The following is a 14,355-nucleotide window of genomic DNA, read 5'->3' as shown; positions in this document are numbered from 1 at the left end:
GGCCGTTAGCGCGCTACCGTTAGCGGTCCCACTCTACGCAACTGTCAGCGTCGCTGTGCTCCCTGCGGCTGCAGGCTCTGTGGGTCGCAGTCCGCGTGACCCAGTGTCCGTTTGCGTTGTCACTCCCTTTGCCGGCGCAGTCACCGCGCGGGGCGGCGGCCCGTGAGGTAGCTACCACGGCTTGCGGCAACGAATAAAGCTCCGGGACAGCGGCGCCCTGGGCGATAGCTGGGCGGGCGGCCCTGGCCGGGAGCGGCCGCCCGTGCGCTACCGTGAGGAGTGAGCGGCCGAGGCGACCTCCGGCCCGGCCTCGCACCAGCAGCCCGGCAGGCGCGACATGAGCCTGGTCTGGCATCTGCGGGATGCTCCTTGAGCCCCTTCTTCGGCTGTTACCTCTGGGGGATGGTTGTGGCCACACCGACTCGTATTTTCCAAATAAATCATTGTTTATTCTTGCGGTGGCGGGGCCGAACACGCTTATTTATTTTTAACTTTCTCAACAAGTTTTACCCAGCACTTACCCAGTGAAACAACTCGGTAATCGTTTCAAGGGAGCATCCGCTCGGTTAGGAAATCTCAGACTGAGCAGCTTGTGGAAGCCAGCATTTGCAACGTCCTCCTCGCATGCTTTGAAGATCCTTGCGTCTTCCTGTAACTACCACTGTGTGTAGGATCCCGCTCAAGGAACGTCTTGGTCCAGCGATTCAAAGAACTGACGTTTCAAGGTTTTATTTCTATTGCTAGATCTGGATTTCCCCAATGACTCGGAACTGTTCAGTAGCCAGCTAAAGTGGATCCCCTAGTGCACGCCCTTCTCTCTCCTCTTCCAGCCTGTCCAAGTGCTTTTGTTGAGTAAAAAGCCATCAAGTGTCATTACCAATGCAAGTGCAACTCATGGGTTAGAAGAGGAGATGGAGCCTTAGTTTGCAGAACAGCTAGTTGCCAGAGTAGTTACGTTCATGCAGAATAGTTGACAGTCCCTAAAGATGTTCATGCTCTCCAGCTGTGGCCTGAGGACATGGGTACTGGAGTGTGTGTCCCTGGACTGACTTAATTCACTCAATTCTCCTAAGAAATGCTATCCTTCTCCTCTCCCCTGACTTGACACAGTCCTTCTTTCCGAGGAGTGCTTTTTATTTCTTTTGTCCCCCTTCCCATTCAGGGATTTCCCCCTTAACCAATGAAAACTGAATTTATAGCCAGCTGACATTGGTCGGGGGAGGAGTGGCAGGGTGTCTTTTCCACTTCTGGGCCTTTTAACCTTGGTTCACATCTAGAGGAAGGCTGAGAACAGGCCAGACCTCAGTGATCATCTGAGCCTGGTGAAAAGAAACAATAGGAGCCAAGGGGTGATTTGTCAGGGTTATATCTTGGCTCTCACTAGAGGGAGTTCTCGCTTTAGGCAGCCAGAATCTCACAGGCTCCTTTTCCTAGGAAAGAGCTACCTGATCTAGCTTTTCCTGGGTGGAATTAAGGAACTTAAACTTGGGGGCAGAAGGAGGCATTTTTCCTGAGTGCTACCTCATACATTTAGTAGGCACAAAGAGAACAAAGAACAAGTTAGCCAGTTCAAGCAATAGTTCCAAGTTCTCATACCCCTGTGGTGTATCAGTAACTGTGATCTTGAGCAAATGCCTCTGTGTGACCTCTCTGTGCCTCAGTCTCATCTTGAAAATAGGGATAAAATGGTACCTATTGCCAGGGGGGTTTTCGAGTTGAATGTAAAATGCCCAGAACAGTTCTGGGCATGATTTAATAATTATTGGCTATTACTGGCATTGATACTGGGCGTGTCGCTTTTATTCTGTCACATGGATGGGGAGGTGAAGCGCACTGTTGCTTTGACCCTGTGGAACTTGATAACCAAATGTAGAATTAATTGCTGACTTGTTTATACTTATAGCTGGAAGAGCCGGTATTGTTCTCATTATAGTATAGAAGAATTCAAGATAGGCAGCAGCAAATGAAGACTATAAAAGGAAAGAAGAAGCAACATCAAAGATTGAGGTAGAGTAGGCAACTTAAGAGAGTTTGGGAGAAATTGTCCAATGGCCTGTAGTATATGCTTCATTTTTTGTCCCCTTTGCTTGGTCTTGGAGGCTAAGGTTGGTTAGTGTTGAAGCATACACCAGTGGTCCCTGGGAAGCTGCCCAGTAACCTATCCTCCCAGGGATGTCCCTACTGGCAAAGTCCTGGCTGTGGAGCCCTTCTGCCTAGAGTCATATCCTGGCTCTAACACTTGCTAACTAGGTGACCTGGGACAGGTTATTTCATTTCTTTAGGCCTCAGTTTCCTCATCTGGAAAATGCATAATAATAGCACCCACTTTTTAGAACATTCTGTAGGTTCACTGAGCTAATACATATAAAGAGCCAAGAATATTGCCTAGCAATAGGAAATTCTTAATCAATTTTAGTATCATTTTATTATGCCTTGTGAACATGGTACCACCTGAGATTCAGGGTAGGTGACAGGAGAAACAGTAAAAGAATAAAAGGGGGTTTGTTCTTGCATTCATTCAGTCAACACAGGCAATAGAGGCACTAGAACAGAAAGATGGCTATGATCTCACTTAATTCACATAATTCCATGGGCATGTTTTGTGCTTTCAAAAAATATGAAAGGGAAGAAGAAAACTGATGTCTTAGTCTTTAGCTATTTTGGTCCTTCATCAGACCCATGGATAGCATTTTGAGGGAAATGTTACAAGAGATGCCAACAGGATCCTCAAAGACTACCTTGTACTTTTTCCATCTCTTGTATAGAAAATCTGCCAAGACAAGGAGAGTAACCCAGAGGAAGCCTTCTTCAGGGCCTGGTAAGAAAGACTGGAGGTTCTGTTTGGCTGCTGCCTCCCGACCTCAGCAAAGGCCATTTGTGTAGGGCAGCAAACTTGCTCTTCTCACTGTCAGTTCCTTCCCAGAATCTCTAAGATCCTGAAGAACTCAGAGACTGTGATTTTTAAATGTCATGTCCAAAGTTCAAGGAACAAGTTAATTAAAGCCACTTGAGATAAAAGTATATCTTTTATCTCAGTGAGCAGTTGCAGCCAACTCCCTCAGATGTGGCTAAAATTATATGAAAACCTAACTGATATCAAATAACACTTCATCCCAACTTCCTCCTTGTCAAAATGACCCTCTTCCCAGTACTGTACTCCTCCTTATACTTAGATCGTTATGCTCCCAAAATGAATTCCTAACATCCTTTCTTCCAGTTTGCCGGCTATGCCTTCAAGAACCTGGGGATCCCGAAAAATTAGGGGAATTTCTTCAGAAAGACAATCTCAGTGTGCATTATTTCTGTCTTGTGAGTATAAGGCCCCCTTTGTTTTGAATGTCCTATGGCTTTGCTGTACAGTCTGTGCTCTGTTTTTGCATCCAGCCTCAGATCCATTGCCCTGTTTGCTTGTTTTTCTTAATGGCTTTTTTCTTTTAAAATCTAATTTTTAAAAAGTAATGTGTGTACCTGGTGTAAAATCCTAACAGTATAAAGTATGTACAATAGAAAGTCTCTTCCCCTAGTAGTATTCCCAGTCCTTCTCCCTCTCCCCAGCAGCAAATTCTACCAACAGTTCTTCCAGCTATTTTTTCCTGATATTCTTTTAAAATTACGTATAGTTTGTATGCTATAGAATGTACCCATTTAAGAATACAGTTTGATGAGTTTTGATAAACTCATATATCATGGGGATATAAAGTATGTCCCCATGTAAACACTACCCCCATCAAAATAATTATTTCTATCAGGCCAGAAATTCCCTCCTACCCTCTTCCAGTCAGTTCCCTCAGAGGTGATCACTGTTCTGATCCATAGGTTACTTTTGCCTATTCTTATACTTCATATAAATGAAACCATACAATTTGTACTCTTTTGTGTCTGGCTTCTTTCACTCAACACAGTGTTTTGAAGACTGATCCATGTTGCATGCGTCGGTAGCTTGTGCCTTTTTATTGTGTAGTTATATTCTGTTGTATGAATATATTATAATTTGCTTATTTATCCACCTGCTGATGGACATTTGAATTGTTTTCATTTGGGGTCTATTATGAATAAAGCTGCTACGCATATTCACGTACAATTTTTTGTGTGAAAACATGTTTTCACTTCTCTTGGGCAAATGTCTAGGAGTGAAATTACTAACTATGTTTAACTTTGTGTGAAGTTGACAGATCACTTTCCAAAGTGGTTGTACCAGTTTACAATCCCACTAGCAATTTATGAGATTTCTGTTTGCACAATATTCTTGTCCCAACTTGTTGTTGTTAGTCTTTTTAATTTTAGCCATTCTACTAAGTGTGTTTTGGTATCTCATTGCTGTTTTAATTTGCATTTTTCTGATGACCTAAAATGTTGGGCTTCTTTTTGTGTGCTTATTGGCCATTCACATATTTCCGTTTGTGAAGTGTAGGTACAAATATTTTGTCCATTTTAGAAGTTGAGTTGTTTTGGGATTTCCCTGGCAGTCCAGTGGTCAAGACTCCGCACTTCCATTGCCGGGGGCACAGGTATATTCTGGCTACAAATCCTTTTTCAGAGATGTGTGTTTTTACTGTTTTCTTCCAGTCTGTGATTTGCCTTTTAATTTTCTTTTTATTTTTCAAATGAGTTGGTTTCGTTCCAGGTGATGCAGAATTCAGGATAGAACAAGGACTTAGGAACACACTTTGGCAGGATTCTGCGCTGGGTTATGCGGATCTCATAGCTAAGGTAGAAAATGGCTGAGAAAAACTATAGACAAGATGAGCCACTGTATGATTTTCTTTTTTTTTTACAAAAATTTATTCTTAAATGTACAAAAGGTTCCAAGCTATAGCTATAGGTGGTGACAGATGTTATGGCAGGGAATCCAGATGTTTAAACAGGAATGGAATCATCATTGCCTCAGGCACAAGGAACAGCTTACTTTTTAAAAATTTTATTTTACTTATTTTTTGGCCACGCTGTGCAGCTTGTGGGATCTTAGTTCCCTGGCCAGGCATCGAACCCGGGCCCGTGGCAGTGAAAGTGCCAAGTCTTATCCACTGGACCACCAAGGAATTCCAGGAACAGCTTACTTTTTGCCAGATTTCTTAATTCCACCTGTGGCCAGGGGGCCTTTACCCGCACCCTTCCCTTTTAGCTCCTCGAGTTTCTTCTGCTCCTCCTCCTTTTTCTGCTTGAGTGCTTTATCTTCCTTCCCCATCTCCTTGGCTTGCTTCTTGGGCTGCTTCAAGGACTTCTTCTTGCCACCTTCATGGCCCAACATGGTGCCTGCTGCCCCTTCCCCCTGCCTTTTTATTTTCTTAATGATGTCTTTCGAAGAACAAAAGTTTTTAATTTTGATGAAGTCCAGTTTATCTATTTTTCCTTTTATGGTTAGTGATTGTTTGTGTGTCCCAAGAAATCTTTGCCTACCCATTGAATTACCTCAGTGCCTTTGTCAAAATCAGTTGACCATGTATCTGTGGATCTGGATGATTTATTTTATGTCATAGATCTGTGTGTTGATCCTTACCAATACCACACTGTTTTGATTATTGTGGCTTTACAGCATCTTGAAATTAAGTCTTGTTCTGCAGTCTTTTCCAAGATTGCTTTGGCTATCGGGTGCTTTCCTTTTCCATATACATTTTATATTTAGTTTGTCAATTTTTCGTTTAAAAAAAAGCCTGTTGGGGGCTTCCCTGGTGGCGCAGTGGTTGAGAGTCCGCCTGCCGATGCAGGGGACGTGGGTTCGTGCCCCGGTCCGGGAAGATCCCACATAACACGGAGCGGCTGCGCCCGTGAGCCATGGCCGCTGAGCCTGCGCGTCCGGAGCCTGTGCTCCGCAACGGGAGAGGCCACAACGGTGAGAGGCCCGCATACCACAAAAAAAAAAAAAAAAAAAAAAAGCCTGTTGGGATAGTGATAGGGATTGCATTGAATTTATGGATCAATTTGGGAAGAATTGACAAACAATATTGAATCTTCCAGTCCATGGACATGATATATTTCCCCATTAATTTGTGTCTTTTAAAATTTATCTCAGCAATTTTTTTTTTTAGTGAAGAAGTCTTGCACATATTTTGTTAAATGTATTCCTAAATATTTTGTGATTTCTATGCTATTATAAATGGTATTTTAAAATTTCATTTCAAGTTTGTTGCTGGTGTACAGAAATGCAGTTTATTTTTGTACATTGATTTTGTATCTGCAATCTTGTTAAATTCACTTATTAGTTCAGTAGTTTTTATTTTTTAATTTTTTTGTAAATGCCTTAGGATTTCCTGTGTATACAATCACGTGTGAATAAAGGCAGTTCTTTCTTTCCAATCTTTATGTCTTTTAATTCTTCTTCTTGCCTTATTGTAATAGCTGGGAACTTCAATCTAGTATTGAAAAGAAGTTGTATGAGTGAATATTGTGTCTTGTTCCTAACATTAGAGGACAGCATCCAATTTTTCACCATTAAATATGATGTCAGCTGTAGGTTTTTCTTAGATGCTTTTTATCAGATTGGAGAAGTTCCCTTTTATTTCTGGTTTGCTGAGGGTATTATGAATGTGTGCTGAATTTGTCAGATGCTTTTTCTGCATCTGTTGAGATGATCATGATTTTTCTTCTTTATTTTGTGAATGTGGTTTGTTACATTGATTGAATACTTCAATGTTAAACTAATCTTGCATTTCTGGTACAAATTCTGCCTGGTCATGATGTATAATCCTTTTTATATGGTGCTGGATTCAATATTTTGTTTCATTTTTGTATCTATGCTCATAAGAAAAATTGGTGTGTGCTTTTACACTCCTGTAAGTTCTGTCTTGTTTTGGTGTCAGGTCTTGTTTAATTTCAATGCATTTATAAGCATATAATTTTCAACATACTATACACAGTGTTTTGTATTTTACTTTTTTTTACCTCATATATTTATGGAGCTGTTTCCATATGGAACACTTTTTTAATAGCTAATTGGTATTCCATGGTACAGGTGTACCAAAAAGTATTAAACTCCTGTTAAAGGACATTTAGATTATTTTTAATCTTTCACTACTGATTTTTCTGTTTGTAGAAATTACACATGTTCATTGTAGAAAATATTAATAACACTTAAAAGGACTCATATAGTCCTAAAGCCTTGAGAGACTGTTAACATAGATATGTTTTAAGCCTAATTGGGATATAATTCAAGCATCCTCAAGTCATCCAACCTTGTAGGCTCACTTTTTCTATAATGTTAAAATAAGATAACCTTGTAGGCTCACTTTTTCTATAATGTTAAGATAACCTCAGCCCCCATTACATATTACATGTAACTGCTGCAGTAGGTCCAGCACCCTCCTTAATATTTTTGGAAGCTTCTTGGGGTGGGGCTCAGGTATGACATTCTTCCAAAGTATGTACACATTCATTGTTCATGGGTACCTAACAGTTTAGCTTCTTTTCCCTTGATTTCCCATTCTAGACTCTGCTTTGGGGGCTTTTCAGAAACAAAAGGTCCTTTAAAGTATGTTTTTAAAGAAAAGTTCAATTCCTCCCCTTCCCCTATAAGGCAGAATGACTACAGTCAGGAGATTTGAAAGCCCTGTTTCCCTTTCTGTGGAGAATACACTCTGAGAAGAGTATTTATTCTGTACTGAGGGGCAGTACAGCGGGAGAGTGAGAGTGTGGGTTCTGTGGGCTCACATGTGAAGGCGACTCTGCTGCCTCCTTTCTGGGTGACCCCAGCCGGGTCACTTGCTGCGCTACACCTCAGTGGGCTCTAAGATGAGGATCACAATGGCATCTGTATCACAGGGTTGTGGTGAGCAGACAATGAGTCACTACACAGGGAATGTTTCTCCAAAGTGCTCAGCACACAAAAGTAGTGCTCAGTGAATGAAAGGCAGAGTAGCACAAAGGTGGGTAAGAGCCCAGGTTCTGGGCTCTTGATCCTGTCACGTTATTTCTCCTATAAAATGGGGATGATGATAGTACCTACCTCTTAAGGTTGTTACAAGGATTAAATGAGTTCATACTTGAAAAGCACTTAGAGCACCCAACACTTATGCTATGTAAGGGCTTGTTAAGTAAATAAATTACCCTGTAAATGCATATATATTCCACCAAGCTCTGTTTCTCAGCTCTCTTACCCTGTCATCACTCACTGCACTGTTTCACTGATCATCAGTGTTGACAGCCTGGTTCTGCTGACCTTCTAGATCCTATCTAGCAAGCTGCCTCAGAGGGGCCAGTCCAATAGAGGTTTCTATGGATTCCTGCCTGAGGACATCAAAAAGGAGGCATCCCGGGCCTCTAAGAAGGTTAGAATCCCCTGAAATGGGGGCCTTGGGGTAGGCCTCTTCTCATACTCCTCTCATCATCCCTGTTTCTATTCTTTTCCCTAGTTGCTAGTTTAAAAGTCAGAGGACTCTTGAATTTCCCACTGGTCCTTCTCTTAAGTTCCATGCTTCTCTAGGGTGTAGTATCCTAAGTGAGGAGAGGGAGCAACATCCTGAGAAAGCCAAAAAGAATTCAGTGCTGCTTGGAGCTCAGCTTCGGCATACCCTAGAGCTTCTAGGTCCACTGAGGAAGAAGAATGGCTGTTGCTTCAAAAAATTTCCGTTCCGTAGAATGATGTGCCACAGAATGTCTGTCTGTTTTAGGGCCCTGAGCACTGCCTGGGATCTCATTTGCAGATCTGCTTTGTGTGCAAGAAAAAGGGAGCTGCCATCAACTGCCAGAAGGATCAGTGCCTCAGGAACTTCCATTTTCCTTGTGGCCAGGAAAGGGGTTGCCTTTCACAATTTTTTGGAGAGTACAAGTGAGTGATGAAGGAGGAAAGTTGGGCTGCCCTTTTGCTATTTGTTATTTAGCATCTAATGAAATCAGAGTCCAGTTCTCATGTTTTGATTCACCAGAGAATCTGTTCCTCCATTCAATAATGAGAAACAGTATCTTGACTTGGCGATTTCACAGGGGTTGCTTCTTGCTTCCCATCCTCTCCTTAAATTACAAACAGCTGGGGTTCTTAGCTGCTCAGAACTAAGTGGGGCTTTCAGGAGCAGGAGGCTGTGGAGACAGTCCCGGGAGCTTTGCTCAGTGGGAAAGCAGCTATGAGAAGGAATGTGGCTGTTCTTCGCCCTGCTTCTCCTCCTCCCCCATTAGCGTGGAGGTTCAGTGGACACTGGCCTGGGTGGTTGATTGCCCTTCCTAGGCCGGGCAGCTGGAAAACTGCATCAGTGACAAACCAGAAACCAAGTCTATTTACTCTACCACAGATCATTTTGTGGGAAACATCGCCCAACACAGGACATCCGATGGGAGAATGTGGGGGAGGAAAGCTGTGTCTTGTGCTGCGAAGACTTAGCCCAAGCAAGTGTTGAAAACATCCAGAGTCCGTGCTGTAGCCAAACTATCTACCACCGCAAGTGCATACAGGTGGGGCTTTCCCTGGACTGGGGACCCTCCACAATGGCCCAGTTCTGAGCACCCTGGGAATGCACAGGCAATCTCAGCTTTTGTGCTCTGTGCTGCAGGCCTGTATACAGGACTGATTCCAGAGGAAAGTTAGCCTGGTCTCTGGGTATCCTTGACCTGTAGGACTTTATCATAAGATTTAGACTGAACAAAATCCTCAGGATGGCTGGAGCGAATGAGTTTATCCTAGAATGAGTCAAGTAGCCTCAAAATCAGCCATGCTTCCTGGGATTGAAGGAAAGGGAAATGTGTATTCTTGGTACCTGACCCCTACTGGGTCGAGCACTGCCAGGCCCCATGACTGGAGATGACAGCTGAGGCACTCCTGGGCACTCTCTTGAGCTTTTGGTCCCTGGTCTGACGCCTGGATTTGCAGCCCTCTCCTCAGCCCATCCATATTCCTTGTCCTGTAACCCTTAGTCAAGCTCTCCTAGCAACATCCTCTTTGTGAGACGAGGGTGCGGGGTGGGAAGAAAGTGTGCAAAGATAGTGTTTTTACAAACACTATCTTCCATGTTTATCTTACAGAAATATGCCCACACATCAGCAAAGCATTTCTTCAAATGTCCACATTGCAACAATCGAGAAGAATTTCCTCAAGAAATGCTAAGAATGGGAATTCATATTCCAGACAGGTAGTAGAAACTTTACAGCAGGAATTGAGCCAGGAAGTGGGTTGCCTAGGTTTCTAGAGAGAAGGTGAGTGTGAAGATAGTTCAGAGAATGAGGAAGCAGCAGAAGCACTGATGTACAGTGAAGAGGGAAGGGTGGAGGGAGAGCTTTTCAATTATAAAAAGAAATGGGGGGAGGGTGAAGCAGGAGTGGTGGGCGTGTTTCTGAAAAAGGTGCTTTGGGGGTCAGAATTCCTTCAGTTCTTGAATTCCAGTGTGGAACTAAGGAACACCTGTGTTCCACTTATCTGCTTCACCCCTCTCCCACTGCCAGGCCACTAGCCCCGCCTTGCTGAAAGTATTCAGGCAATCTGTTGAACTTCTTTGTTCTGTTGAACAAAAGTTTTACCACCTGATTATATGTCCCTTACTCACTGTTTCTTCTCCCACTGCAGAGACGCTGCCTGGGAACTTGAGCCAGGGGCTTTCTCGGAGTTGTATGAGCGCTATCAGCATTGTGATGCCCCCATCTGTGTGTATGAACAAGGCAGAGACAGCTTTGAGGATGAAGGGTAGGAAAAGCCTCATAGCCAGAAAGATCTCTCATCAGGGCCATCTTAGATCTTGCACAGTTATCAAGCGCAAGAAATTTACTTTTGTCTACAGACCTCAGGATGAACATAGCTGCTGGGTCCCATCCTTAATCAGCTCAGGACTCACTCATGTACAAGTGAACAGGTCTCTCTGCAGGGTCTACTCTCCTTGTGCCCCATGGAGAGACACTCAGGGCCAGTTCCTTCCACGATCTACCTTGCGAGTGGCTGTGCCTGACGGCAGGTCTTGGGATCAGCACTCAGCCACATCTCTGTCACGGGTAAAATGTGTAGTAAAGATACCTAGGGAGCCCTCATCAAAGGCCTGGCCTGCAGCGAACATTCCAAGAGTGGTAGTGAGTGTTAAATTTGTCCCACAACCCTCCCTTGGCTCTTCCTATAGGAGGTGGAGCCTCATTCTGTGTGCTACATGTGGATCCCACGGAACCCATAGGGACTGCTCCTCTCTCATATCCAGCTGTAAGAAATGGGAGTGCGAAGAGTGTGCGCCTGCTGCTGAAGCCACAGGTGGGACTGGAGGGGTGGTCTGGTCTCAGAACTGGGGTGGGGGGCAGGGGTCCGGGGGACTTATGGTGCCTGGGAAAGGAGGAGGGTGTGCTATCAGATGGGGACTTTTAGTTGGTACTTGAGTTTGGGGAGGAAAGCGGCTAGGGAGGGGCATAAGGACCTTTGCCTGGGAGAGAGACAGAGGGTCGAGTTTGCCTCTCCCACCTTTCTTTCACCACAGACTACACACCTGAAAACTCAGGTGACATCCCCTGTTGCAACAGCACTTTCCACTCCAGGGGGCATTTTTGCAGAGACACCAGCCTGGAAGAGAATCCGGGCCCTTCTTCGACTGACTGACCAGGCTCTTCCTCATTAGAAAAACCAGAGTCCTCTGGTTGCAGGACGAGGGGCCACTCCTGGCGATCCAAGGGTGTCAAGATCACTAAGAGCTGCAAAAAGTCCAAGTAACAGTTTCTGATTAGTCGCTGCCAAGCACATTTGAGTACAAAGCTGTGTTCCTCCATCAGTTTGAGGAAGGGAACACTTTGGCACTGTGAGCCAAGGAAAGGGGGCTAGCAGTGAGACTCTGAACCAAAGAAAGAGAAGTCCCAGGGGAACTTGAGTTCAGAGCAGAGTCCTGATGCCAACCACAGGATGCATTTGTGGCTTTGAGAGCACCTCTGCTCTTTCTGCCTGATTCCCAGAGGGCCTTTTCTACTCTTCTTTTTCCAGCAAGATTATTCCACCTTGATCTTGTTCTCATATACCTCTTCTGACTTCACCCACGTTTGTTATTATACAAATAAACGTTTTCTCTCCATTGGTGTCTCCTTAAGCATTCACTCTGGAATTTATCTAGCATACTAAGGAATCTGGAGGTTAGAGTGAAGGAATAGGAAAATGCACCTTTCTACTCTATAAAATTCAGTGAATTAAGTGTAGAACTTTCAATTAGACATGTTGCTTTGGAGGGAAGTATTTTGCAGATAAATCGACTTTGCGGGGACAGAAATTTCATCGTTGTGCAAATAAACACACAGGATCTCATCAGGAAAGTGAGCCAGCAAAGGAGAACACACTGGACTGAGAATAGGCCACTATTGCAAGGCTTGGCGCCCTGGACTCAAAGGCCAGGGACTGCCGTGCTCACGTGAGACAGAAGGGGCTCCACTCACTCCAGGCAGCCTGGTCTTTAGCATACCTTCCTAACCCTAACACACCTCCACTCAAACCCTCCTGTCTGGTGGCTCGGGCATTTCTAGCTCAGGTAAGGGGGCCATGCCAGGACATTAAGCAAGACAGCTAGGACAGAAACCTGGCAGAAGGTCTTGGGATAAATTGAATAGAACATTTGTTTGTTTTTAATGATTTTGTGGGATTTGGATTAGTGGGGGAAACTCAGGACCATTGCCAGGTGCCGAGTTCGCAGGGTCTCGCTGCGAACTTGGTTTAAATGTTGCTGACCCCCGGAGACTTACATCTGAATGTGCACAGTGATTTGGATTTGACCAGATTTATTTGGAATCACAAGGAGGCGGTGGGGGTCAAAATAATACTTTAAAAAGAAATCAAGAAATACTAAAGGGATTATAATGAAAAATACTCTCTTGATTCATCCTTCACTACCCCCAGTCCTATTCCCTAAAGGCAACTACTCTGCACATTTTTTAGCCATTTCTTGATATATTAATCTTAGACATTTTTGACGTACTATCATATTACATAAAGATCTAGCACCTTTAAAACCTTCCCATGTTCATTCCTTCCATCTTTTATAATTGCATCACAATTTTTGTTAAATTAACCTTCAGTGCTGAGTCAAGTGGTACACTATGACTATTTTTCCTCACCTGTACATTTCTTTTAAAATTTACTTATTTTTGCTGCGTTGGGTCTTCATTGCTGCACGTGGGCTTTCTCTAGTTGTGGCGAGTGGGGGCTACTCTTCATTGCAGTGCATGGGCTTCTCATTGCGGTGGCTTCTCTTGTTGCAGAGCATGGGCTCTAGGGTGCGCGGGCTTCAGTAGTTGTGGCACTCAGGCTCAGTAGTTGTGGCTCACGGGCTCTAGAGCGGAGGCTCAGTAGTTGTGGCACACGGGCTTAGTTGCTCCGCGGCATGTGGGATCTTCCCAGACCAGGGCTCAAATCCGTGTACCCCGCATCGGGAGGCTGATTCTTAACCACTGTGCCACCAGGGAAGTCCTCCTGTTCATTGTTTATTCCCTTTTTTAAAAAATAAATTCATTTACTTTATTTTTGGCTGCGTTGGGTCTTCATTGCTGCACGCAGGCTTTCTCTAGTTGCGGCGAGTGGGGGCTACTCTTCATTGCAGTGCGCAGGCTTCTCATTGCGGTGGTTTCTCTTGTTGTGGAGCACAGGCTCTAGGCACACGGGCTTCAGTAGTTGTGGCACGTGGGCTCAGTAGTTGTGGTTCACGGGCTGTAGTGCACAGGCTCCGTAGTTGTGGTGCACGGGCTTAGTTGCTCCGTGACATGTGGGATCTTCCCAGACCAGGGCTCAAACCCGTGTCCCCTGTATTGGCAGGCAGATTCTTAACCACTGCGCCACCAGGAAAGCCCTGGTCAGGTGTTTTGTAGAGTGCCCCTCAATTGGGATTTGTCTGATGTTTTTCTTTTCTTTTCTTTTTAAAATTTATTTTTGGCTGCATTGGGTCTTTGTTGCTGCATGCTGGCTTTCTCTAGTTGCGGAGAGCAGGGGCTACTCTTTGTTGAGGTGCACGGGCTTCTCATTGCAGTGGCTTCTCTTGTTGCTGAGCACGGGCTCTAGGCGCGCGGACTTCAGTGGTTGTGCCTCATGGGCTCTAGAGCACAGGCTCAGTAGTTGTGGCACACAGGCTTAGTTGCTCCATGGCATGTGGGATCTTCCCGGACCAGGGCTCGAACCCGTGTCCCCTGCATTGGCAGGCGGATTCTTAACCACTGGGCCACCAGGGAAGTCCTTGATGTTTTTCTTATGATTAGACTGGAGTTATGGGTTTGAGGGAGGAAGACCACACAGGTAAAGTGCCATTTTCATCGCATCAAATTGAAGTTACATACGATCAACATGACTTATCACTGTTGATGTTGATCTTGGTCATCTGGCCAAGTTAGTGTTTGCCAAGTTTTTCCAGAAAAAGTTACTCCTTTTCCCTCTTTATGTACTGTAAATTTTGGAAAGAAGCCACTCTGTTCAGCCCACAATTAATGAGTGGGGATTTATGC

At 44.5% G+C, this 14,355-nt stretch overlaps 2 protein-coding genes across 2 annotated transcripts; one reads left to right on the top strand and one right to left on the bottom strand.

Moving 5' to 3' along the window:
- Positions 1 to 24: 24 nt before the first annotated feature.
- On the top strand, positions 25 to 11,951 carry PHF7 (PHD finger protein 7). The gene is made up of 11 exons (XM_060161664.1): positions 25 to 725; positions 1,904 to 2,007; positions 2,766 to 2,818; positions 3,218 to 3,309; positions 8,160 to 8,261; positions 8,637 to 8,761; positions 9,219 to 9,378; positions 9,946 to 10,052; positions 10,484 to 10,600; positions 11,025 to 11,149; positions 11,370 to 11,951. The coding sequence occupies exons 2-11, from the start codon at positions 1,964 to 1,966 to the stop codon at positions 11,486 to 11,488; spliced, it is 1,044 nt and encodes a 347-aa protein (XP_060017647.1). The 5' UTR covers positions 25 to 725; positions 1,904 to 1,963; the 3' UTR covers positions 11,489 to 11,951.
- On the bottom strand, positions 5,054 to 5,262 carry LOC132527996 (translation machinery-associated protein 7-like). Its single transcript, XM_060164016.1, has one exon. The coding sequence runs from the start codon at positions 5,246 to 5,248 to the stop codon at positions 5,054 to 5,056; it is 195 nt and encodes a 64-aa protein (XP_060019999.1). The 5' UTR covers positions 5,249 to 5,262.
- Positions 11,952 to 14,355: the final 2,404 nt, after the last annotated feature.

The sequence above is a fragment of the Lagenorhynchus albirostris genome, chromosome 10, assembly GCF_949774975.1.
Source record: "Lagenorhynchus albirostris chromosome 10, mLagAlb1.1, whole genome shotgun sequence".
Classification (NCBI taxonomy): domain Eukaryota; kingdom Metazoa; phylum Chordata; class Mammalia; order Artiodactyla; family Delphinidae; genus Lagenorhynchus; species Lagenorhynchus albirostris.
The sequence above is the reverse complement of the archived record's forward strand: the minus strand, read 5'-3'. Positions and strand labels throughout refer to the sequence as shown.

Excerpts from the sequence above, each read along its gene's own strand:
- PHF7 (XM_060161664.1), top strand. The coding sequence starts at position 1,964 with ATGAAGACTATAAAAGGAAAGAAGAAGCAACATCAAAGATTGAG. Across the intron at positions 8,762-9,218 it reads CAATTTTTTGGAGAGTACAA|ATCATTTTGTGGGAAACATC; the intron begins GTGAGTGATGAA and ends ACTCTACCACAG. Across the intron at positions 10,601-11,024 it reads GACAGCTTTGAGGATGAAGG|GAGGTGGAGCCTCATTCTGT; the intron begins GTAGGAAAAGCC and ends CTCTTCCTATAG.
- LOC132527996 (XM_060164016.1), bottom strand. The coding sequence starts at position 5,248 with ATGTTGGGCCATGAAGGTGGCAAGAAGAAGTCCTTGAAGCAGCCCAAG.